Raw genomic sequence first — 24,819 nt, 5'->3', positions numbered from 1 at the left:
CAATCAGTCAGGAACAGCCCCTTCCCAGAGGGTCTGTAAGTGAGGACTTTATTCCACAGGTATAGAAATGACACTATTCTGAAAGCTGTACAAGAGAAGTCCATTTGCTGCCCTAAGGTGCTTTCTGTATTAGACTGGCAATTGTGGGACAGCTGTGAAGCAGTGTGGCTAGGCAACACAACTGATTTATAAATAGGAGACTGCTACCTTCCTGAACAAAATCAGGGGCAACTGCTACAAGCATCTGTTACCAGTTAAAAAACATCCCACCAATCTAGTTCCACCAAGAAGCTGTGTTGGCACTACAAAACTTGTACACAAATCTAGCAGCACAAAGGAAAAATTACGTAAGCTACTCTACACAATATATAGTGGACTATTGCTTGACTACTATTTTTCTCTTGAAATTTGGCCTCCCTCTTTTGAGTCCAACACAGAGCTGAAAGTCTGTAGCAATAATAGCAGACTACCTAAAGATAAATCACTGTTATTTTCTAGTTTCAATTAAAAATGCTGAAAAAAAAATTTAAAAAATAAGAACTGACAGGACACAATATCACTATCTACTGCCATTTATTGCAATCTGTCTGTCACCTTATGCACGTATTTGTAGGATAGGCAGACTGAATAAACATACATATTAGAGGAGACAGACAAGTATACACAATTCAATAAACTGGGAAAAAGACCTGCCATGATCCCATGACCCAAAATAATATAGCTTTCACAAACAAATGAAAAGAACTACATTTTGGATAAAAGCTGTTTTCAAAATGGACAATGAACTGCTGAAAAAAATACACCTTAGCTACATCAACCCTGTGCTGCGATAAAACAGAAATTAAATAGATTTCTACTGTATGAAGAGAGTTACTGACTGAAAGACTTAGATCTCTAATAGCTCAGAAAGAGTAATATGTAATATTTTTTCTATTGGAAAAGAAGAGTCAGTAGTACAGTTCTTTAATAAAAATAAGAGGAATTTGGGGAGTAAAGTTATTACTTAGCCTCTCATTAATATACAAGAATTTCAGAAACTGAATAGCAAAGCTACTAGACTTTCTGACTGACAACGTGCACATATGATATATCCGTGAAGATAAGGACTTGTGACTCAGTTTACTAACAGCAATTGTTTACTGTTAGTTACAAATTAACTATGACATTTTTTGTTTTTCACTGTATGCAACAATGAATTACAAGCCAGAATGAAATGAATAAAAACTTAAAATTATTTTTAATGCTCTGTTAGGACAATTGTGTTCATTAACTTGAAATACTAAACTAATGCTTTGAAAGTAACAAAATACCTGAAAAGGCAGTATCTACTTACAAGAAAATTATGTTACATATTGTTGCCAGAAAGGCATATTCTCATCCCTATCTGAAGCAATTCAATGTATCAAGGCATAAAACCTACTGATTGTCTTACTGTTGGCAACATAGGTGACATAGCAAGAAAACAACATGTAGGGATTTAGAACTACATCAACAGGACAGTAGAGAAAGAGAGCAAGTCTTTTATCAGCCAAAATGGAGACATATCAGCTGGAGTCAATTGCCTACTAAATACAGCTTTTCCACAGCTTGGTGGATGAAAAACTAGACATGAGCTGACAGTGTGCACTCGCATCCCAGAAACCCAACCATATCCTGGGCTGCATCAAAAGAAGTGTGGCCAGCAGGTTGAGGGAGGTGACTCTGGCCCTCTACTCTGCTTTGGTGAGACCCCACCCGGAGTCCTGTGTCCAGCTTTGGAGTCCTCAGCACAAGCAAGACATGGACCTGTTGGACTGCGTCCAGAGGAGAGCCACAAAAATGATCAGAGGGCTGGAGCACCTCTCCTGTGAAGAAAGGCTGAGAGAGTTGGGGCTGTTCAGCCTGGAGAAGCGAAGGCTCCGGGGAGACCTTATTGCAGCCTCTCAATACTTAAGAGGACTTACAACAAAGATGGGGACAGACTTTTTAGTAGGTCCTGTAGTGATAGGACAAGGGGTAACGGTTTTAAACTAAAATAAGGTGGATTTAGACTAGATATAAGGAAGAAATTTTTTACAATGAGGGTGGTGAAACACTGGTCCAGGTTTCCCAGAGAGGTGGTAGATGCCTCATCCCTGGAAACGTTCAGGGTCAGGTTGGACAGGGTTTTAGGCAACACGATGTAGTTGAAGATGTCCCTGCTCACTGCAGGGGGGTTAGACTAGGCGACCTTTAGAAGCAATTTCCAACCCAACCCATTCTATGATTCTACGATTTGCACCTTCCTAAGCAAAATTAAGATATTTTTAAAAACACCATGAATACAAATATTTCAGTCCAGGCTTTAACTGTGACTGTCAGGCCAAAAAAAAACCCCATGCAACTTGTGTCAGAGCACAAACAATCCATTTATTTCAACAATGCAATTGCTCATTACTAAAAAGCATGTAATTATAACACTGAACAGTCAGTATTTGCAGCTCCTTTCTCCTGTTTCAGGACAGAAGACATTTATATCACACTGATGTTGAAGACAGTGAATTAGGCACACTGAAAACAAGTGGTTTCACTGCTCTCACAGCTTGTGGCTATGTTCCTTCCCTTCTCATTGCTGAAAGTTTATCCTCTAATAAGTAATTCCCAAGACATCTTGCAATAGGAAGCATTCATGAATGAATGCATTAATAAATGTTTCCTGTTGCAGGACCCACTGGGAATTCTTTATAATACTTGTAAGTAGTTTACAGACCTTCATTAGTTACATAAAAAAAAAAAACAAATCTGCTTTTTCTGAACATACTATTCTGCCCCTTTTCAAAATATCACAGCCAACAACTAAATGCTAACATGAAACACAGCCAATGACCCTGTATGTACTTACCATGTACCACATGCTTGGCCACTTGGGATCATTGAAATAAGTGGATTGGGTACCACCAGGTTTATAATCCCTCTTTATCCTTCTTTTAACCACCTGCTGTTGTATCCACTCCACCTGCCAACCAGGAAAACATATGGAAAGTGTTAGGGTTCTGTGCAGATTATCAAGGAATGTGCGAAATCTTGGGAAGTTTCCCATTACCATGGTCCAAGACATATTTCATGTTAAAGAGTTCATTTTGGCAATGAGAATGCACAGCTCACCTTGGCATACTGTTCACTCAGGAATACATCCAATTTAGTTAGTGTTAAAAATCTCCCTGAACAACTACTTAAATCCACTGCTAGAAGGACTTCATTGGCTATCATCTTTTGAATGATATTATTTTATTATTTTTCATTATTAGACTAGTACTTCTTTCAAATTTATAAACCCAGTTATTTTTACAAAATACAACAGTATATTACAATGAGAAATTAATTAAATTTCTGACAGGGTGGGGTTTTTTTTTGTTTTGGTTTCTTTTTTTAATTTTTACTTAAGTCTGTTCCTGAAAACAAAAACATTCAGAAAAATATTCAAATGTTTTGCTCAACCAATATCTAAATGACCTTCACCACTTGGAGTGAAAAAGCAAAATTAAAGTGTATATTTATCACAGTGACTCTGTAAAGATTCTCTCAGCCAGGCTCTGGAACTTTATTTTATATTAAGTTCTCCCCAGGGAGAAACAGCTGAGTACTGAGCAACAGGTCAAATTACAACAACAACCAAAAAAAGAGGCTGAAACAGGAAAATAAATATAAGGGTTAAAAATCTAATTCTGAGAGTTATATTCTTGTCTGTCTGACACCTCTTCAAAGATTCATGATACATCCAGAAGGGGTGACACCAAAAGTGACATCAACCTTAGAGCAGACAGGAGTCTGCAGTTATTTCTGCATTAGCTATTCTAAATGGGAGCTAGTTTCTATAAATGTAAAATAAAATAAACTATCCACAAGTTATATTTACACACAGCTAGCTTCCTGACAGCTCATATTTCTGCTGAATTGTTTTATGGGATATAACTACAAAAATTCAATTCACCTCTCTTCAAGCAAGACAGCCATTTCCTACCAGCAGCCAACTTTGCACCTTTTATTTGTGCTGTTTATGAACATCTGGGTATGCACACAAACATACAAACATGTAAAAGAAGTTTGCTTTCAGCTCACGTATTTCTTTGTCACTTGTCAGAGATGATATTAACGTTTTACCTCAGCAGGCTAATCTCTCTACTGTGCATCCACAACTCAGCTTCATATCCTTAGAAAGACATTGGTCCATTGACATTAACAGACTTTTTGCTTGAGATCCATACCATGCCTACCTCTACCACCTCTACCATACCACTCTGGGATCTACTTCTTGGTCAGAGGAAAACACAGGAAGACATCCCTGAATTCAGCATGAGAGGATTTCTAGGACATTCCTTATAGAGGTTGGCAAGGCTTCATGTTTGTTTTTTTTTTTATAAAGAAGAAATTAATTATTCCCCTTCCCAAGAATTAACTTCAGGGTCAAGAGTATTCTTCCAGAGGAGAAATTATGCAGTTTAAGAATACAGACTATCAGCTAGTGTTGACACTGAAATCCATTTCTCTGTTAAATCTTCAAGGAACAAGCACAGATCCCTGTCTGCTCTAAGAGAACTGAGAAATTCGACAGTGTCCCTTTCTCTCCTGGTTACTGTGCTCCTCTTTCAACTCAGCCTGAAATCCACCTTGGTGGATGCTCTCTCGAGAAGCCAAGACCCTTCAGATCTTAAAGGATCCAGAGGTCCCTTCAGCAGGAGCTGACAACTAATCAGTCTCAAGCTCCATTTGATGTAATAAAATCTGGAGGCCTGTAAAATGCACAGAGCATATCTGGGGAAAGGCTAAAGGAGGGAGAGCTGAATGACTCTGGTAATCATAAGCCTTATGGTTGCTTTAAAGTGGGTTCAACAGCCGTCTTAACTAGATCTCTCCTCCACAAAAAAGGCTGATTTATAACTGATTTATAATGAACCCTACCTTATTGTCACTTGCTGCTAATACATGCTTTCTTTTCCAGACCCTCACAACAGAAACTTGTTTTTCTTCAGTTTCTTTCCTTGCAGGTATCCCAGACCTCCCAACACATCTGAAGCCAACCGAGAGACATTCATTTGATCGCTGACTCTGCAGCTGCCTGGATTGCCATAGATCATGGACCTCTCTTCTTCTATTACTACTATTTAGCATTCAACAACAAAAAGGCTTCAACAGGTTTCTATAAGCAACCATGGTTTTCAGGGCTTATATAGATCCACCTTACAAGCCGTGTTATGAGATTTGTGTCTCAGTGCTAGAAACTTTTTCAACTGAGTGAGGGGTCTCAGGCTTGTATGAGGCAGGAGTATTTACTGTCATCTTGACTCATCCTTAGCTGCAGGAATTAATCACATGAGTATGTTACCATGTTGAGAAAGTTGTTTAAGTCAACGAACTTCAACACTGCACAGGCCAAGAGCACACAGAACACACCATGCCATGCACGGTAACTCATTATGAAAACTCATTCATATCTTGAGTCTGCAGGCAACAGTTAAAAATGCCTACTACCAACACAATCTGAGGATCTGATAGTGATGTAAAAGTGCCCACAAAGAAAAAAATTGTAAGATAGACTCAGCAGAAGAGGATTAAACTTTCTTCCACTGCTACCTCTGATGTAGATGCATGAACCTTAATGGAAGAAGGTAGTCACCAACATTTCTGTTCCCTAGAGGAGCTGTAAATCAGAGACCCAGGGCTCTAATTTAGCAGTAAGGACTCCTGTGCATCAAGGCTCCTATAAGAACTACCATTAGCAACTGTGAGAAGTTTTTGGAAAACATCTTTCTTTTATAAATGGAGCCAGAGGACTGTAAAGTACTCCAGGAGCCTGCGCAACACACAAGTTTAAGCAGAAAACGGCAACAACCTAATACCATTTCTATATGGATAAATGAAAGTGTTTTTCCTGACAAGATAAATTGCAAAACTCTTTACTATTCACTGTGAAAATACATTGTCTCCATTTATTTACTGCCTATTCAGCTGCAAATATCTGCTGACCATTGAAAAGACTGAAACATAAAGGCAGCATAGTACTTGTGGAGACTGATAACGTACATACATCAATGCCCCAAAAAACCATACATTAATTCCTTTTCTCTGTTTCCTTTATTCCAGACATTATCGAGAACAATTATCAGACAGTTATTTATTCCGAGCAATCATAAACACAGGGTCACTGCACAATTCCAGTTTATTGGAACAATAATTGAACACATAAAGAATTTTGTATATATATTAGTATTTATGTACATGCATATATTTGTACAAGAGCTTGTACCAACTGAGTTAATCTGCCAGCCTGTAGTATGGTAGGTGGTTAGACTTCAGTGAGGTATGGATAAATATTTTTCTGTATCTTATCAACAACCTTTTAACAAAAAAAGTAAGTGACTGTACTTCAGATTATGTATCTGTTACAGGGCCTGCCCCTATTACGTGCTGGATGTCACCCATAATTCCTATTTCCTCAGCTCCTAGCAAAGTTAGAGAAAAAACATGAAAGAGTAATTTTGCAGAGGGGCTGTGCAGCCTGCATGATCAGACCCAAAGCCAGAAAAAGAAACATAACTTATTTTCTTCCCATAAGACCTAATGACTATTTTATGTATGCATAAAATTACTATAGGTAAAATAACTGCATTTGATTTCATACAAAAACAGCGAGGGTAAATGGCATGTTTGCCTGAGTATGTATATGGGAAGATAGTGCAGGTAGTTCTCTAATGATGGAATGGAATGGAATGGAATGGAATGGAATGGAATGGAATGGAATGTTACGTTTCAGTTGGAAGGGACATACAATGATTGTCTAGTCCAACTGCCTGACCACTTCAGGGTTGACCAAAAGTTAAAGCAAGTTATTAGGGCATTGTCCAAATGCTCCTTAAACACTGACAGCCATGAGCCATTGACCACCTCTCCACGAAGCCTGTTCCAGTGTTTGACCACACTCTCAGTAAAGAAATGGTTCCTGATGTCCAGTCTAAACCTTGAACCATTCCCATGTATCCTGTCACTGGATCCCAGGGAGAAGAGATCAGCAGCTCCGTCTCCACTTCCCCTCCTCAGGAAGCTATAGAGAACAATGAGGTCACCCCTCAGCCTCTTCTCCAAACTAGACAAACATGGTGCAAAACATTAGGACTTACTTTTGAGTACTACAGACACCCACACCAGTGAAAGGGGGATGTCAGTGACTGTGCACTGCTAAGAGGGATACAGTGTAGTATGCCAGACAGAGTAACCTGAAACACCACATATGCCTGATCACAGTCCCAATTATAACCTTGTTAAAATTCTTGGAAGATTTTTAGCAAATGCCTTTTGTTGAGATCTGCTTACTAATTGTTTTTATTCTGAGGCTATACTGATACAGCCATCCAGAATATAATTAAAAACATCACAGGAACACAATTTTATCATCTGAGAAGTCAGTGCCTAAAATTTGGTTTACAGAAAATACCATTGCTACATAAAAAGAACAGCTTACTCCACTGAACCATAGAGGGTTTGGGGTCTTTCTCTAATAAGTGAACAGAAAAACTTGCCAGTTTAAGTTAAATTGTACAATCACTGGGTTATATTAATGAACACAAGGTCAAGACTTATCAGTTTTTTTAGTATTCTGACATATATTTCCTTTGAGTATTTTATGGGTCTTCATCCACACGTCACTGTCAAATGCCTGGTGTATCTTGGATTTGTTTGATTCTCTATGAAAAGAGCTCATTTGTACAAAAATATTTTCTTTTAAAAAGTGTCCACACTTTCTAACTCAAAGGCCTTGAAGGAAAGTCTCTGGAGTAATTGATTATACAGATTCCCATTTATTGCCAAAAGGAGACTCTATGCAAACAATGAGGTGCATTTTAACATTTCCATAAAGTCACACTTACTGAGGGGGAACAGTGCGCATTTTCCCATTGACTTCAGCTTTGAAAGTTCCATTTCCTGAATGTCTAGAAATCAAAGCCAAGCCAGATTGGAGACCAAACTATTTTAAAAAAATCACCATTTCTGGTCTCCTCACTTCAGTACTCACAGGGTTGTTCTGTGCATGATGCATCTCTTCTTCACAGACCAGCATGGGACGCTGCTGTGGCATAAAAGCTGCTCTGAGCTAATTCAAGCATACCGCTCTTTTATTCTCTTTAAGTGCTAAAAATTATAATGGAATGTTATCTCTGTGTGAAACAAAACTACTTTCTACCATTTTCACTCTCACTGATTCAATAGAATTCTTGGGAAAGTAGTCCCATGTAAGTATGATGCAGTAAGACCTCCTGCAGTGTAGCAAACTGTGAAAAAAAGAAGTTTTAGAAATGGGAAAAAATTAACATGCTGAAAAAAATAATCCACCAATTTATCAAAGCAGTGTGATTTTTAAGATACAAACACTAGACGCTCTTGTGAAAGTGTACTTTTTCAAATCTATCATGAGAGGGTCTGCTTGAATAAGTATTTTCAAATTGATTAAAAATGTGTCAAGTCCAGTATGTGAAAATGCCATTACTATAAAGCAGAAGTTACAGGCAAGATGAAGAGGTAATCCTTTCCATCTTCAGGAAAACATGCATGGGATAAAAAAAACAGCCTAACTCTGAAGTAGGTTAGACATTTCGTACCAGAATTTATGATTTTTGTGTTGCAGAATTAAACATGAAGGTGTGGGTCTTCAGTCTGTGAAGAAGAGTTGCTGAAGGTGCAATCCCAAATGTAATTGTGGCTTTATCCCTTGTACTGCCATCATTCACCTCAATCTGTACTACGCCTGTAAGAAGAAATTAGAAATTGCTACTCAGATAACAAGAAAGCAAGTGCTGCAGGAACACTACAGATTAAAGAGAAAAAGAGAGAGAAAACTCAGATAGGGGATGTGGAAAGTATTACCAAGCAAGGAGTGAATCTGTGTGGAACCAGAATGGATCAGCAAAAGGGGCAACACTCATTATGTGAAAAGGTGGCACTGGACAGCATTGCAGCATTTTAACTTGGAGTTTGTCTACAGAGGAATTGATCCAGGTGAGCAACCTCCAATGCTGTGGGGACGGTCTCATGCTGCACCTGGCACACTTCATTCTTCACTTCCCTAAAAACCTTCAACGCTCAAGTACACAGGAGTTCTGATAGACCCAGCTGGAAAAGGACAGAAGTGAGGCTGGCACTCCCAGAGAGAGAACATGAGACCATGCTTGGCCCAGAATAGGCCCTAGGAGGAAAACTGTTCTTATAGTTCCTACTCTAGAGGGAAGGGATGCCAGCCATCCAGAGGGACCTTGAGAGGCTAGAGAGGTGGGCACATGCGAACTGCATGAAGATCAACAAGGCCATGCGTAAGGTCATGCACCTGGGTCAGTACAATCCCAAACATGGATAAAGGCTGGGCAATGAGTGGATTGAGAGTAGTCCTGTGGAGAAGGATTTAGAATCACAGAATCATTTATGTTGGAAAAGACCTTTAAGATCAAGTCCAGCTGCTAACCTAGCACTGCCAAGTCCACCACTAAACCATGTCCCTAAGTGCCACATCTACATGTCTTTTAAATACCTCCAGAGATGGTGATTCAACCACTTCCCTTGGCAGCCTGTTCCAAAGTTTGATAACTCTTTCTGTGAAGAAACTTCTCCTAATACCCAATCTAAACAACCCCAGGCAAAACTTGAGGCTGTTTCATCTCATTCTACCACCCACCTCACTACAACCTCCTTTTAGGTAGTTGTAGAGAGCAATTATGTCTCCCCTCAGCCTCCTTTTCTCCAGGCTAAACAACCCCAGTTCCCTCAGCCACTCCTCATAAGACTTGTGTTCCAGACCCCTCACCAGCTTTGTGGCCCTTCACTGAACACACTCCAGAACCTCAATGTCTTTCTTGGAGTGAGGGCCCCAAAACTGAACACAGTATTTGAGGTGCAGCCTCACTGGTGCTGAGTACAGGGAACAGTCACTTCCCTGGTCCTGCTGGCCACGCTATTTCTGATACAAGCCAGGACGCTATTGGCCTTCTTAGCCACCTGGGCACACTGCTGGGTCATATTCAGGTGGCTGTCGACCAACCCCCCCAGGTCGTTTTCCACTGGGGAATTTTCCAGCCACTCTTCCCCAAGCCTGTAGTGCTGCACAGGGTTACTGTGACCCAAGTGCAGGACCCGGCACTTGGCCGTGTTGAACCTCATACCATTAGCCTTGGTCCATCGATCCAGCCTGTCCAGATCCCTCTCTAGAGCCTTCCTACCCTCAAGCAGGTCAACACTCCCGCCTACCTTAGCATTGTCTGCAAACTTACTGAGGATGCACTCAATCCCCTTGTCCAAGTCATTGATAAAGATATTAAACAGAATTGGCCCCAGTACTGAGTCCTGAGGACACTGCTTGGGACCAGCTGTCAACTGGATTTAACTCCACTCAACCACTCTTTGGGCCCATACATCAAGCCAGTTTTTACCCAGCAAAGAGTACGCCTGTCCAAGCTGTGAGCAGCCAGTTTCTCCAGCAGAATGCTGTGGGACATTGTGTCAAAGGCTTTACTGAAGTCCGTGTAAACACCATCCACAGCATTTCCCTCATCCACTAAGCGGGTCACTTTGTCATAGAAGGAGACCAGGTTAGTGAAGCAGAACCTGTCTTTCATAAACACATGCTGACTGGGCCTGATTGCCTGGTTGTCCTGTACGTGCCACGTGATGGCACGCGAGATGATCTGCTCCATAACCTTTCCCAGCACCAAGGTCAGACTGACAGGCCCGTAGTTCCCCAGATCCTCCTTGTGGCCCTTCTTGTGGATGGGTGTCACATTTGCTAACCTCCGGTCAACTGGGACCTCCCCGGTTAGCCAGGACTGCTGAGAGATGATGGAAAGTGACTTGGTCAGCACTTCCGTCAGCTGCCTCAGTACCCTTGGGTGGATCCCATCTGGCCCCATACTCTTGTGTGTGTCTAAGTGGTGTAGCAGGTTGCTAACCATTTCCCCTTGGATTATGGGGGCTTCATTGTGCTCCCTATCCCTGTCTTCCAGCTCAGGGGTCTGGGTACCCTGAGAACAACTGGTGTTACTATTAAAGACTAAGGCAAAGAAGGCATTAAGGCATTATGAACCCTAAAGGGATGCACCCGTGAGTGCTGAGGGAGCTGGCAGACGTTATTGTAAAGACACTCTCCATCATCTTTGAAAGGTCATGGAGAACAGGAGAGGTGCCTGAGGACTGGAAGAAAGCTAATGTCATGCCAGTCTTCAAAAAGGGCAAGAAGGAGGACCCAGGAAACTACAGGACAGTTAGCCTTACCTCCATTCATGGAAAGGTGATGGAACAGATCATCCTGGATGTCATCTCTAAGCACATGGAGGAAAAGAAGATTATCTAGAGTGGTCAACATGGATCCACCAAGGTGATCACGTTTGACCAATCTGATAGCCTTCTATGATGGAATGACTGGCTGGGCGGATCAGGGGAGAGCAGTGGACTTTGTCTACCTCAACTTCAGCAAGGCTTTTGACACAGTGTCCCATAACATCCTCCTAGGTAAGCTTAGGAAGTGTGGGTTAGCTGAACGGACAGTGAGGTGGATTGAGAACTGGCTGAATGACAGAGCTCAAAGGGTTGTCATCAGCAGTGCAGAGTCTAGTTGGAGGTCTGTAGTTAGTGGTGTTCCCCAGGGGTCAGTACTGGGTCTGGTCTTGTTCAACATATTCATCAGTGACCTGGATGAAGGGACAGAGTGTACCCTCAGCAAGTTTGCTGATGATACAAAACTGGGAGGGGTGGCTGACACACCAGAAGGCTGTGCTGCCATACAGCAAGACCTGGACAGGCTAGAGAGTTGGGTGGAGAGGAACCTAATGAAATCCAACAATGGCAAGTGTATTCTTCCCACACTTGGGGAAGAATAACCCCATACACCAGTACAGGTTAGGGACTGACCTGCTGCAAAGCAGCTCTGCAGAGAGGGACCGAGGAGTGCTGGTGGACAACAAGTTGATGATGAGCCAGCAGTGTGCCCTTGTGGCCAAGGTGGCCAATGGTCTCCTGGGGTGCCTTAAAGAGTGTGGCCAGCAGGTTGAAGGGGGACCCCCTCTATTCTGCCCTGGTGAGGCTGCATATGGAGTACCGTGTCCAGTTCTGGGACCCACAGTTCAAGTAGGCAGGGAACTACTGGAGAGAGTCCAGAGGAGGGCTACAAAGGTGATCAAGGGAATGGAGCACCTCTTTTACGAGGAAAGGCTGAGAGACCTGGGTCTGTTTAGCCTGGAGAAGAGAAGACTGAGAGGGGATCTTATCTATGCTTATAAACATCTAAAGGGTGGGTGTGAAGAAGATGGAGCCTTACTCTTTTCCGTGGTGCCCAGTGACTGGAGAAGGGGCAATAGGCACAAGCTGGAACACAGGAAATTCAATCTCAACATGAGGAAAAACTTCTTTACTTTGAGGGTGACAGAGGACTGCAACAGGCTTCCTGGAGAGGTTGTGGAGTCTCTTTCTCTGGAGATATTCAAAACCTGCCTGGATGCATTCCTGTCCAGCCTGCTCTAGGTGAACCTGCTTTGGCAGGGGAGTTGGACTACACGATCTCTGAAGGTCCCTTCCAACCCCTACCATTCTGTGATTCTGTGATTTAAGTACCTCAGCCTTTTCCTCATCCTTTGTCACTATATTTCCCCCTGCATCCAATACTCCCCAGTACTTGAGGTTATTGGTGGATACAAAACTGAACATGAGCTGGCAATGAGTGCATGCAGCCCAGAAAGCCTACCACATCCTGAGCTGCATCAAAAGAAGCGTGTCCAGCAGGTCAAAGGAGGTGATTCTGCCCCTCTATTCCACTCTCGTGAGACCCCACCTGGAGTACTGCGTCCAGCTCTGGGCCCCCCAAAATAAGAATGACAGGGACCTGCTAAAGTCGGTCCAGAGGAGGGCCATGACCGTGATCGGAGGGCTGGAGCACTTCCCCTATAAGGACAGGCTGAGACCGTTGGGGTTGTTCAGCCTGGAGAAGAGAAGGCTCCGGGGAAACCTTATAGCAGCCTTGCAGTAATTAAAGGGGGCCTACAGGAAAGATGGGGAGGGACTCTTTGTCAGGGAGAGTAGTGATAGGATGAGGGGTAAGAGTTTTAAACTGAAAGAGTATAGATTTAGATTATACATTAGGCAGAAAGTCTTTACTGTGTGGGCGGTGAGGCACTGAAACAGGTTGCCCAGAGAAGTTGTGGATGACCCCTCCCTGGAAGGGTTCAAGACCAGGCTGGAAGAGGCTTAGAGCCACCTGATGTAGTGGGAGGTATCCCTGCCCATGGCAGGGGGGTTGGAACTAGATGATCTTTAAGGTCCCTTCCAACCTAAACCATTCTATGATTCTAAGATTCTAACAAAACCGGTATGTACCTTAGTTGTCACATCATTAAATTTTCCGTGACATATAATTTGACAACACTCTCTTTTTGCATTTCACACTGTAATGAAAACAAAGAGTTAATAAATTTAGGATAAAAGTGCCTAGGAGGACATACCAATACCCAAGAGCCATATCCTGGTTACTGAACAACTGAGACCCAAGCCATTACTCAGGAATGCAGGAGGGGTGACTAAGACTGTTGGCACACCTCCTGCCATCCATGTGTAGAGTCACAAAAGTGAGACCCTCAAAAGTTGGACTATTCAGCTTAAGAAGAATTTGGTGGTTTTTTTTTAAATTATAATTAAACACCATGCTACTTTCCTAATCCATCAGTATTCTCTGACTAGCAGTAGCAGCAGCCAGTTTGCACCATAAAAATAGATGAAGACAGTTGGGTAAAGTAGCTGTTGACACAGGTCAAGAGCCTGTAAAATTATTGCAGATACCATTTTACAAACTGTAGGGGTCTAAAGTTGGATAAAAAGTCAATGAATCCAGCAGTGCTAAGTGATGCATTCTTGCTGATTGACAAAGTGCTTCTTCAGCAAGGGTCAATGACAATCCACAATCAAAGCAGTTGTCATAATTATGCTACACATTCTGAAAAAAGCAAGATAAAAAAAGAAACAGATGTTAGGACAGGCTGGGGAGAGAAAAGAAAAGCAGAGGAGGAAAGAAGGCAGCAGAGAATGCTTGAAATTACCACTTAAGCCCAAAGAAACACATCTCGCACGACAGCAGGGCAAGCTACCGCAGTCTCACCCATGGAACAAAGCTGAAATTCAATGCACATTTTTCCACCTCAGAGCCACAGAAAAGCCAGTCAGTCCTGATATGAATTAAGTGATTTCCACCTATTTTGCTACACACAAGTAATCCATTGTAGCAGTATAGCTATACTTCCATATCCATGAGGTACAATGATCTACAGCTGTGCATTTTAACATATCTGGAACACCCTTTGACTTGCCTCTGCAGACTTCTCACCCCAGAGCTCAGAGCTCTTCACAAATATCAATACGTATCAGCCTACAACTGTGCGTGGCAGCAAAGTCTTCTTCCTGCTTTAGGAGCAAGGCAAGACTGTGGAGGAATAAGTGGGGAAGAGAAAAGGGCATAGCCCTGCTACTGGTGGAGATGCACAGTCTCTGCCTCAAGGCTACTGGGAAGGACAAGCATCACACTGAAATTCTGGAGAAGCTCAGCATGCCTGCTGCTGGCCATGACTCTTGTCCCACTGGAAAAGCAGGGAACAATGAAAGGCAAAAATACCTACATTTTCTTTCCTCGGGGAAGTCTCAGCAGCTTTTCTATTCATAGGTGTGACTGTAGCAACTGCTGAGTGAACGTGGCCACAGCCTTTGCCCAGCCTCCCCTCTTGTGCACTGTACCACAGCAGACCACAGAGCAGTTCAAAATTACAGGATGAAAATCACACAGCAGCTTTGTGGCAGAGCTGAGAACAAGTTCCAGGAAGCTTGGGCTCCTGCCTGTTGGCTTCCAGCAGCACCAACCCCAGCTGTTGCAGGCAAAGCGTGTCTCAAGCAGTTGGGGATTTTTCCCTTCCTCAGATCTGAAATGCCCTAATCAGCTCATATGCTCTGGTTCAGTTTCTAAAATAACTCAGACTTGGGAAAGTGAGGAAAAAATCTTTACTGCACCAGCTTAAAAGCAACTCTTATGTTTATACAAGGTGCTTTATCATTTATAGCCACAGGTCATACAACTCACCTTGTAACAACCCAAGAGCTACAAGGCAACACAATTTAAAAAAAAAGACCTCTAATTGATATGTCTGCTTGGAACAGTACCTAAAGCTCTGCTTACACCATTACACACAACGTTAGTATATCTAGTCTTGGGACAGTATAATCATCTAGAATTTCAATACACCGTGAGGATTAGTATTAATATCACTCTGAACACAAACAGATTTGTCATAACTCCATCTAACTTAGGCCTAAACTTGCACCTTCTTAATAAACTGTAAGTCTGATGCTAAATCCAGTACCCGCTAGGGAATAAAACTTGAAGCTCTCTAAACTTAATTAGCTTTGGAGTCTACCGTCTGGCAGTTGAAATATCTTGTGTTTTATGTTTATATTGCTGTAGCAATGATATATATAAAAAAATACTGTAGAAATTTCTGATGGATTTTTTTCTTTCCTTAGGCTAGTCCTACAGTTCGTGTCATAAATCATTTACATCCTTCAGACATCTGCACGTGCTAATGTAAGATGGCCCTAAATCATTTACTAAATGACTTCTTAGGAAGACAAATGTCTCCCACAGGGTCAAATTGAAATGTCAAAAATACCAGTGTAATTCCAAAGGTGTTGATTCAGTCAGGGGTTTGCCATGGCTTCTCTTGCCATAGATATCCACAGCAGTTCAGCAAATCCACTGAGAACTAGTAAGACAGTAAAAGTATTCCATAATTAAGTGATATATAATATCCAACAGTGGTATACTAGTCTTCCCAAAGCAAACACTTCTCCTGCGTAGTCTCTTCACCAACCAAAAACCTCTTGAAATTGTCCTCATACAATATCGTTGCTCTCTACAAAGGAAGAAACTATCACCTACTACTCAGTGTAGTTCCAGCACTTTCGCTTAATGATGCTTTGCCAACAAGGAAATTTTTGACATAAATCCACCATGGAAAAATTCAGCCACAAAGCATATATTAAATATCAAATCAAGCAGTTTTCTGATCAGAGTACTTTAAACCACAGGAAAAGTTGGTCCCATTTGGGTTTTTTTGATTGTGCCTGTATAACGAATGTTTAGTATATTCCTAATCATAAGAAAAGGCTCCATTATTTTTTGTCTAAACCTACCCTTTTTATATCATATACTTAGAAGGAGGTATTTAAAATTCAGAATTGAGCCTAAAGTACTTACATCAAGCTTCAGTTTTAGAGTTTTGAAATATTAAAAATAATTGGATTTTGCTTTTGATGGAAGTATCAGTGGCATATTTTACACCACCCCATTTCACCAGTTATTTGGCATTTCGGATGCCTTTGTAGCACAACTTGATAAATACTCCTATTTCTTTCATGGCCAGCATGTTTGTCTCTGATCTATCACTTCAAATCAAGAAAGGGGAATTATTAGCATTACCTCCTCTGGTACAAGCTATAGTGAAGAAAAAACAAAACAACAACAACAAAAAAAAAAAAAAGAAAAGGGAAATATTCTGTGTCCTTTCAAGTCATTGCTGGCTTAATCTCTTTTTCTCAGCCTGTGACCCAAGCTCCAGCATACCTTTTTCTGTCCTGAACTCTGGTCTTGCAGCTGTCAGTGAAGTTTGCTGCTATTAAAATATTGATTGCTGCAGTTCTTAAACATCAGTATGATCACCATCTGAAATAATCTGCAAAGAGCTACCTGTGAAAGACACACACAGCCAGCCTGAGGAAACATTGCAGTCCACCCCCAGGCAAATGAGAAAGGACTGAAGTTTCTCTTCTTACATTCAGTAGGCTGAAGAAAAGCAAATGTTTTTGCAACTGAAGTACTATTCCCACACCTCACAAATTGCTGACAGTGCTTCCAGTGAGGCGGTATCTCTCAATTTCTGCAAGTCAGACCACATGAAAGCTGGAGTGATGATTAATGAACCTGCTGGTTACTGCTTTTATTTATTTTAAAGCCCTGGCTGAAACAAGGGCAACATCTCAGCTTTGCAACTCCTGGATGGTCCCTGCGCACATTCTGACATTAGGAAGGTGCCAAGAACAGTCACTTAGTTACGGGTTCATTTCTCTGTGCTCGTAATTCACAACAGTCATCATATTACAAATTGAGAAAAAGAAAATGAAGAGCTTTATTTCCATGGCTATCATTTATGGTATAGACTTTTCAATAGCATATACTAAAGCTTTTCAGTCTTCAATCAGACCACTTATATGAGGTTGCAGTGTGGTCTCTACAGTCGTGCCAAAATTTCTGTTATCTATGTTTATGTCATCCGATAGCAATCTTTATGAGCTATTTCTACTTTGTCTTTCGTTGGGATAAAAGGACTTCAGAATGGCCTAATATAAATGTGAGTCTTTATGTGATTACTGGCTATGAATACTCTCTGTACCAATAAAACCTTTTTTTCTTCTGACCAAGACAATCTTCAAATATGTAAATATGTATCTTCTGAAGTATACAAACATAAGCTTTGTTTGATATAATCTGGGATGTGCTACAGAAGTTGTCTGCTCCTGCCGGCGAAGACATTTCAGGAGCTTCAAAAACTATAACGGATTTGATAAACTTTCTTATTAGTACTATTACTGTATCTCTGTGATCTGTCCAGTTCCTTTATCTGCTGATAGGAAGGACTGAAAGACAAAACTGGACTCTGGTGGATTAACAACACATATATTATCATCAGACAACAGCTTAAAGCCACCTGACTGTATTTCCATTATTTGCCAGGACATTATAAAAGCCAAAAGAGATGGTAAGAAATCTCAGTTTCTCACAAAGATGACAGTATAAATTACCTAAATGCCTTCTTCAGACCACCTCATCAAAGTGTATTTGGGCTCATAACACGACAAACAAATTTACCATAGATCTGCACAGAGCAAATCTCACTGCTAGCTTCCTGCATCAAAGGCAATGGAAGCACGTTGACACAGCAAGGACCCAGGAAAGCAGCCCAAAAATGATGAAAAGAAGAGAAAAACAGATCCACAAGGAAGTTGTTCTAGGAAGCGTTCCTAGCTGAGGAAAGGGAAGTATACGGGCATTTAGGTCACAGTGTCTGAACACATATGCTGGTCATCAAACTGCCATAGATGAGTATTCTTCAAACTCACAGACAGTTATAGCAATGCGAAATGGCTAGAAGTTTAAGCTAGATAACCTCAGATAAAGCAAAAAAAGAACATATTAAAACCTTCTGCAAACTCTCCATTGCTGGCAGTGTTTTAATTAAATTGGAAAATTTCTAAAAGCTACGCTCTGCTTCAAATAGAAATTCATTCTGGTAAGCCATATGACATCTGGTCAAAGATGGTTTGACTGGATGACCACAATGTTTCCTTTTGGTCTTACATACTCTGAGTCTATTGGCAACTGTATTTTGGAGAAATAGTTTCTTAGGAACACCCTGGAAAACAGAAAACTGTTTAGAATTCAAAAATTCTAGTTTTATTATACAATCACACAAAGTTGTTATAACAGCTACTGATGAAACAGTGGATTGAGTCTCAGTTTGGTAAACATACTTAAAAAGTAATTTTTAATTTGGATCCTTTACAAAAGCAAAGATAAACCAATATTCTGGTGTTTATATTTATTTAGAACCTCAGCGTCAATGGAAGTGACAGCATTTACTCCCCCTCAAAAAAGGGGAAAAATAATGTCAAACAATAATCTAGGTTAAACACAGCTTATGTAAACAACAGTCAACACACCAATGGATATGACTGCTTTAAGTGGATTATATGGAAAGGATTTAGAATGAGCATTTTATTTTACTAAAATGTTGTTTGGATTCATAAAATGTTCTGAGAGAAATAAAATTCCACAGAATAAAATACGCAGGACTTGCAGGGCATTTGCCATTTGCGCAAGTTTTTATTCAACTGTCAGCACTGCCCCCGTTTCACAGGTAGGGAGTCTGAAGCACGAAGGAGCGAAGTTGCGTGATGAAAGCCACACACATTCAAGCAGCACAGCTGTGAGCAGGACATAGCTGCTTGGCACCCCCTCTGAGCCCTTAAAGCTTGTAGCTCACGGGATGGTGAGGATCTGCTAGAATGAAACAGATCAGCCAAGGAAAATGAGCGGCTTTCCAGTGACATTGACTTCTTAAAATGATCTTAAAAGAAAGCAGGTTGTGACACACAAGAAGTTAGGCAGGGGGGAGACTCTTTCACTTTGTTTTGCGGAGGGATGTCTTTCCAGCTCCCTGACCCTGCCTTTAATTACCTGTTAATAATGCTAGATATGAGAAATTATCTATGTCTATTATGATTTCTTGCTGTTCACCATTTAGATTAGCTGGATGAGATAACAACCACTGGGATTAACCATGGTTTTTGTGCCTGTCAGAAGCAGGCAGGCAGATGCATAAAAACATTGACACATTACATCAGGAACATATATTGTTGCCAGAAAGTTTTCCAAATGCAAGAGAGGGAAAAAAAAAAGACCAACCTTTAATCTATTTTTCTATGAATATCCTGCACTATAACCAATATCATCAGTATCAGATGAAGCTGGATCCCCTCAGGAAATGGTGCGTAGAAGCTGTTCTGTCACATTCCTAGACAGCCTGCTCTGAGATGCTCCTTTCCAAAATGTGTTTTCTTTCAATCTCTCTCTCCGTCTCTCCTGATATTTTGGCATTTGGCCCTGCAGGATCAGCTTCTTCCAGAATGGTGCATCTTTTCCTGGTTCAAAACTAGGATTTCTCCACTTCCTCCTCTTCTGACTCTTTCTGATATCCAGCAATTTTACAGCCCAGCAGCCAAAACAGCAATTTGCTACCTCTCTGCCACTAGCAATGCAAACTGACTCTAACAACAGCAAAAGCACACTCATGAGACCATTGCAGCTGTCAGAGCTGCTGCCTTCCCTGGCAAGCTCTTGGAACACAGATTAGAAATGAAAGGACTAATTCTTCTTACCTTTTTTTAAACATTTAGTTGCATTTTTCACCTATAAACTCACTTTGCTGCTAAAAGCACAGGAACATGTACAGCTTTACTGGAACTGTAAAGAAACTCAAATGTTATTAGCACATACTAGCATCCATGGACGAAGGATTGCCAAGAAGTTTTATTTATAACTCTCTGCTTTTACATGTTTATAACTGCTACGATGAAATAGTCATCCTATGGGTTTAAATTTCCTGCACATAGATTTACCTAAAGTGCTTTTGTCATCATTAAGGCCGAGCAAAATTGTTTAGCAGTTCCTGAATTGTGAAAGGAATGTAACAGCCTTTTCCTTTTTGGGCTGCAAATGGATTTTCTTGGGTTTTCTTAATGTAGCATTTGCACTTACAAAATAAAGCTCCACAAGCCTGTGTGATCTGGCCTGTGTGTCCCCCATTAATGATCTCACTTTGAATGACGATGAGCATTCCCAGCTTGCATGGGGAGAGCCAACCAGGCAGATGTGCTGTTAAGCAGCAAAGCACCAGCCATGCATTCAGAAATTCCAGCGGAGAGGTGCTGAAAAATCTCATCCCCAGAATGGAGTGATTTTAGAAAGCATTTCGATAACTCAAGGTACACAAGATGAACCCAATGATGCCTAATTAAATCAGCTACACAGCATGCTGCATCTACTTTTTACGCTCTTGGCAACAGTGCCTGTGACCTCTACTAGTCCCTGCTCAAACCAATTGCCAGCTGAAGACTGCCATAGCATGTTGCACCATACCGGAGTGTGTGCTACCAAAATCATTTCTCCAACCTTTCCCCACATGGTTGTGAAGCTGAACTGTCCTCTGCTGAAGCAGTGGATGGACAGAGGTTTTTTCCTCCTTGTTTTTGTTATTGCATTAATGTACAGCCAACTTTGCAGCTATGATATCCTAAAATGTTCTAATACCTATAGAATACAGGGTAGGAACCAAAACAGGTATTCACAACTAATTACCTATATCCTAAGTACTTTTATTTTCTAAAATAAGGTGACAAATGCTAAAACCAATGTTAAATTTGCAGTTAGATCTAGTAAGACCTTTTTCTGATTTTACCCATTGCTGGGATTAGCAGTGCAGCTCCAGTAAAAATTTGTCTGCACAAGAAAGTTGTGACCGCTATCACATGCTATCACATATGAACAGGTTAGATTTGGCTTTAAGATGCATAAATATAATTTTTTGTTGAAGTTCCACTACTGACAGTGAAGGGAAAACATGTACAGGACTCTTTTTTTTAACTTGTCCTCAAATTCAAGAAATTTAAGAGGTATGTTACATTTTGAATCTTAAATCTTAAATTATGAATGTAGCACCATATAACATTTACTTTCAGAAATATTTTTCCCTATACAGCAAAAGTATCCCCTGAAGGCAGTTTTCCTCTCCATCACTCCTAAAGAACATTTCTATGTATTTTTGAAGGTTCCTAGACAAATTTCTGTAACAAGACCTAGACTACAGTCACAAATATTGCCACTGATCCTAACTTTTGCTTGACGTGTTTACTGGAAAGAGAATGTATTTTAACAGCAGAACACACACTATGAAGCAAAAGCCAAGGAGTCCCATTGGCACGAGCCCCAAATTCACCAAGTGCAGAGAGGTCAAAGAACATGATTTCTCAAAAGAAAAATCCTCTGTGTTTTTAAACAGCTCCAAGCTAAAATCCAGGTACAATCTGGCTAATTTTTTAAAGTCTTTAGGACTTATTATGTTCAAGACACATATTCTGCAAAATTCAGAATGGGTTACTTTTTTTTTTTTTGTCCCTTGATAGAGTGAGTGTCATGCAAAGCCCCAGGACACTGCATATGTGTAGGGTCTTTTGCTTTTGCCTCTACAAAACCAGAAGGCTCCAAATACATCAAACTCAAGAGATCGATCAAATCTGCCTCATTTTGAATATTCTTGTCTCAGAAGATTTTAGCTACTTGTCTGAGAGATAGCTGAGTCCTTGCCTGCCTCTTTATGGGTAAGCCAACACTTTTCTCATTCACCATGAAGCCCAGAGACCATAATAGCAACTCTACTGCAGTCCATATAAACTGTTGAGTGCTGGAATGGGATATTTGACAGCTGGTCTGACACTGGGTTTCTGTGATGTTGCAATAACTTGATGAAAAGGGTGGGGTCCTGAGGTCTTTCGCAGCACACTACTGGTCAAAATCTTGGCCCAACTCCTTGCCATCCTGTGGTCTTTCAATTTCCCTGCCCATTACCAGCTTAAGAAAATAATGATATGAAAATAGCAAGAGAATGCAATCCTGCTGAATAATGTTTTTTTCATTCCTCAAACATTCGCTACACTAATTAGGAAGTAAGCCAGTTAAAACCTCTCGACTAATCTCCAATTCTTGCCCAAAAGTTAACAGTGAGATTTTCATTGCCAAGGAGTTCTGCAAAATGACCTGGCAACCAGAAAATTGTAATGTTCTGAAATCTAATATTTCTTTTTAATGCACGTGCAATTAGCGATATTGAGGGAACAACAATCCTTTGAGGCAGGTGAGAACAACTGGGATAATCATGATGAAAAAGAAATGTAAGTGTGGGTAACCAAACACAATAATTTATTTCAAGAAACACTTCCATACTCTGCAACAGTGGATATTTTTCTTTTCTAAAATTATATTACACTGAATTCATACTGGCCTTTTTTCTGTTTTTAGTAGAAAACATCAAAAGGTCATTCCACTAGGAAGCTTCAGTAGTTATTTTTTGAGGGTTTCTTTAAGTACTAATAGAAAAAGTCAGTAATCTCATTAATATAGTAATAGAATTAAACATTAACAAAGCTTTTGTTCTTCATAAATAAACCTCAGTCCCACCAGTGTTGCAATCAACTTCATTAAATATGTCTATCTATTGTAGATAAATGAAGAGACGTTACCATTATATGACAAAATTTTCTGACTGGAGAACCCTTATCTCCTGTTACAACAGCACTGGGCTTGGCCAGTACGGTACAAGGGGAAGGCCACGCATATTCACGTGATACTGTCTGAACAATCTCTGGATTAAGCTTTTCGTCTTTAGGTTACAGTCACCCAAGGTTCATCTCTGAGCTGGTTTTGTATCGTCCACAGACCAAACGCTGTTCCACACGCTGAAAAGGAGCACCAAATTTTAGGTTGCTATTTCTCAGAACGATTAGACGTTTCACCCTACCTTCTCAAGTGTTTCAGGTATCGGTTTGGTGCAAACGACGGAGAAATCTGCTGCAAAACACAGCTGCAATTCTACTCCATTACTGCTCTGCTCACTGGGTTTTATTGCTGTGGTTGTCCTCCAGCTGTAGGTGTATTGTGAACTGCAGTCTAGTCCATACAGGGTCACAAAATAAGTCTGATGCAGCCTCAGCATGGTAAAATTCTTCATGATTCCTGCTGAAGCAGCACAGACTTCCCAGGGATTTTGCTGATGGGGAGTGTAGTTTAAGCTAAAACTAATATGCCAGGCACCCCTGTAAGTACAGATTTCAATCACCATTAAGCAAACAAGTTAGCAAACAACTTGTCCAAACTTTACAACAACATGACAAGTGGTTATAACACTAATTACAACAGGATCTAATGCAGTTCTTTGTCAGTGAACAGCAACTTCGTATCTCAAAAAGCCCTGAAAAAAGATCCAAGTTGTAGGACTATTTGCTCATGTTTACATGAAACTTTTTAATACTCTGGAGGCAGGTGCTAAAGGGAGATGTTGCTATGCCCTCTCACACATTGTGATTCAGTTCATGTTCTAACTCACCCAGCAACAGGCCCCTTGGAAATAGCAAGTCTGATTCTTGATTTTGACTAAGCTAAAGGCGGAAGGACTGCTCATATAAAAGCTTTTTGAGGCAATTAAATAAATGGTCCACAGTGGAAAATATTGCATTACTTAATAACTAACTAAAACCTCCAGTCAAACTCTGAACATGGAAAACAGCAAGACAGTTCCTATTATTTTGCAATCAAGTAGAGTAGTATCAATTCTTTGTCCTCTGAGTGCTTGTACACATTATGGCTACCCAGTCAGACATCAGTAGCTCACCTGTCCCAGTGTTTAACTGTTGTGTTATTCTATTTGGCTAACAAAATCTTTTTGTTCACTAATGAGGTTTAGCAACTTAACACTTGGCATTGCCAATATGAAACAACCTTACCCTTAACAACATTCTCATCTGAATTTCTCTAAGCTCCAAGTCCACGATGCTGGCTTTTAAAAGCCTGGGGTTTTAGTACTGTAATAACATTCTTCCATCCTGATAAATATTGTGCCCTCTACATTAAATCCAAATTGTTTGAAGCTTTATTTTCTTCTTACTCAACCTCATACTGCAATCTTGGGACATTTAAGTTCATAAATAATCGGAAAACACAACTTGACAACGATCTCATTAGCACCAAAAAATTTAACCCTCTTCTCTTTTTGCAGTGAACACTGATCCAGAGTGATCAAATTTATGTCTCCCAAAAGCACACTCCACAGGTAGTGGCATACTCCTTGCCAAAGCAAGACCATAACCTTGTGGTAAAATCCATGTCTTCCCCCACTCTTTAGACAGCTACCTCCCATGTCAACCCAGGATATTATTTAGCAATATGAACTGGTGTAACTACATAGCAACATGATGAAACATTTAACCACGGCTGCTACAATTCTGCTCCCTTCTGCCCTCTCATGAACATCCAAAATGTCCTACCAGTAATAAGGGCAGGACTCTGGCGTTACTTTCCTGTCCTCTGAAGGCAGCCCAGATCATTGGGTGTTGTCTGACCAAATATATGCTTCC

At 40.8% G+C, this 24,819-nt stretch overlaps 1 protein-coding gene across 1 annotated transcript in view; it reads right to left on the bottom strand.

Moving 5' to 3' along the window:
* PCSK5 (proprotein convertase subtilisin/kexin type 5) overlaps positions 1–24,819 on the bottom strand; it is a gene marked incomplete at its 5' end in the record, with an annotated part of 199,614 nt that overhangs the window by 138,250 nt on the left and 36,545 nt on the right. The window contains one exon of the mRNA XM_082497728.1: positions 2,861–2,974. Coding sequence (XP_082353854.1) covers positions 2,861–2,974 — 114 coding nt within the window. The remainder of the gene's footprint in view (positions 1–2,860; positions 2,975–24,819) is intronic.

Source organism: Vanellus vanellus, assembly GCF_965231255.1.
Source record: "Vanellus vanellus genome assembly, chromosome: Z".
Lineage (NCBI taxonomy): Eukaryota > Metazoa > Chordata > Aves > Charadriiformes > Charadriidae > Vanellus > Vanellus vanellus.
Note: the sequence above shows the minus strand (reverse complement) of the source record. Positions and strands in the feature narration are given on the sequence as shown.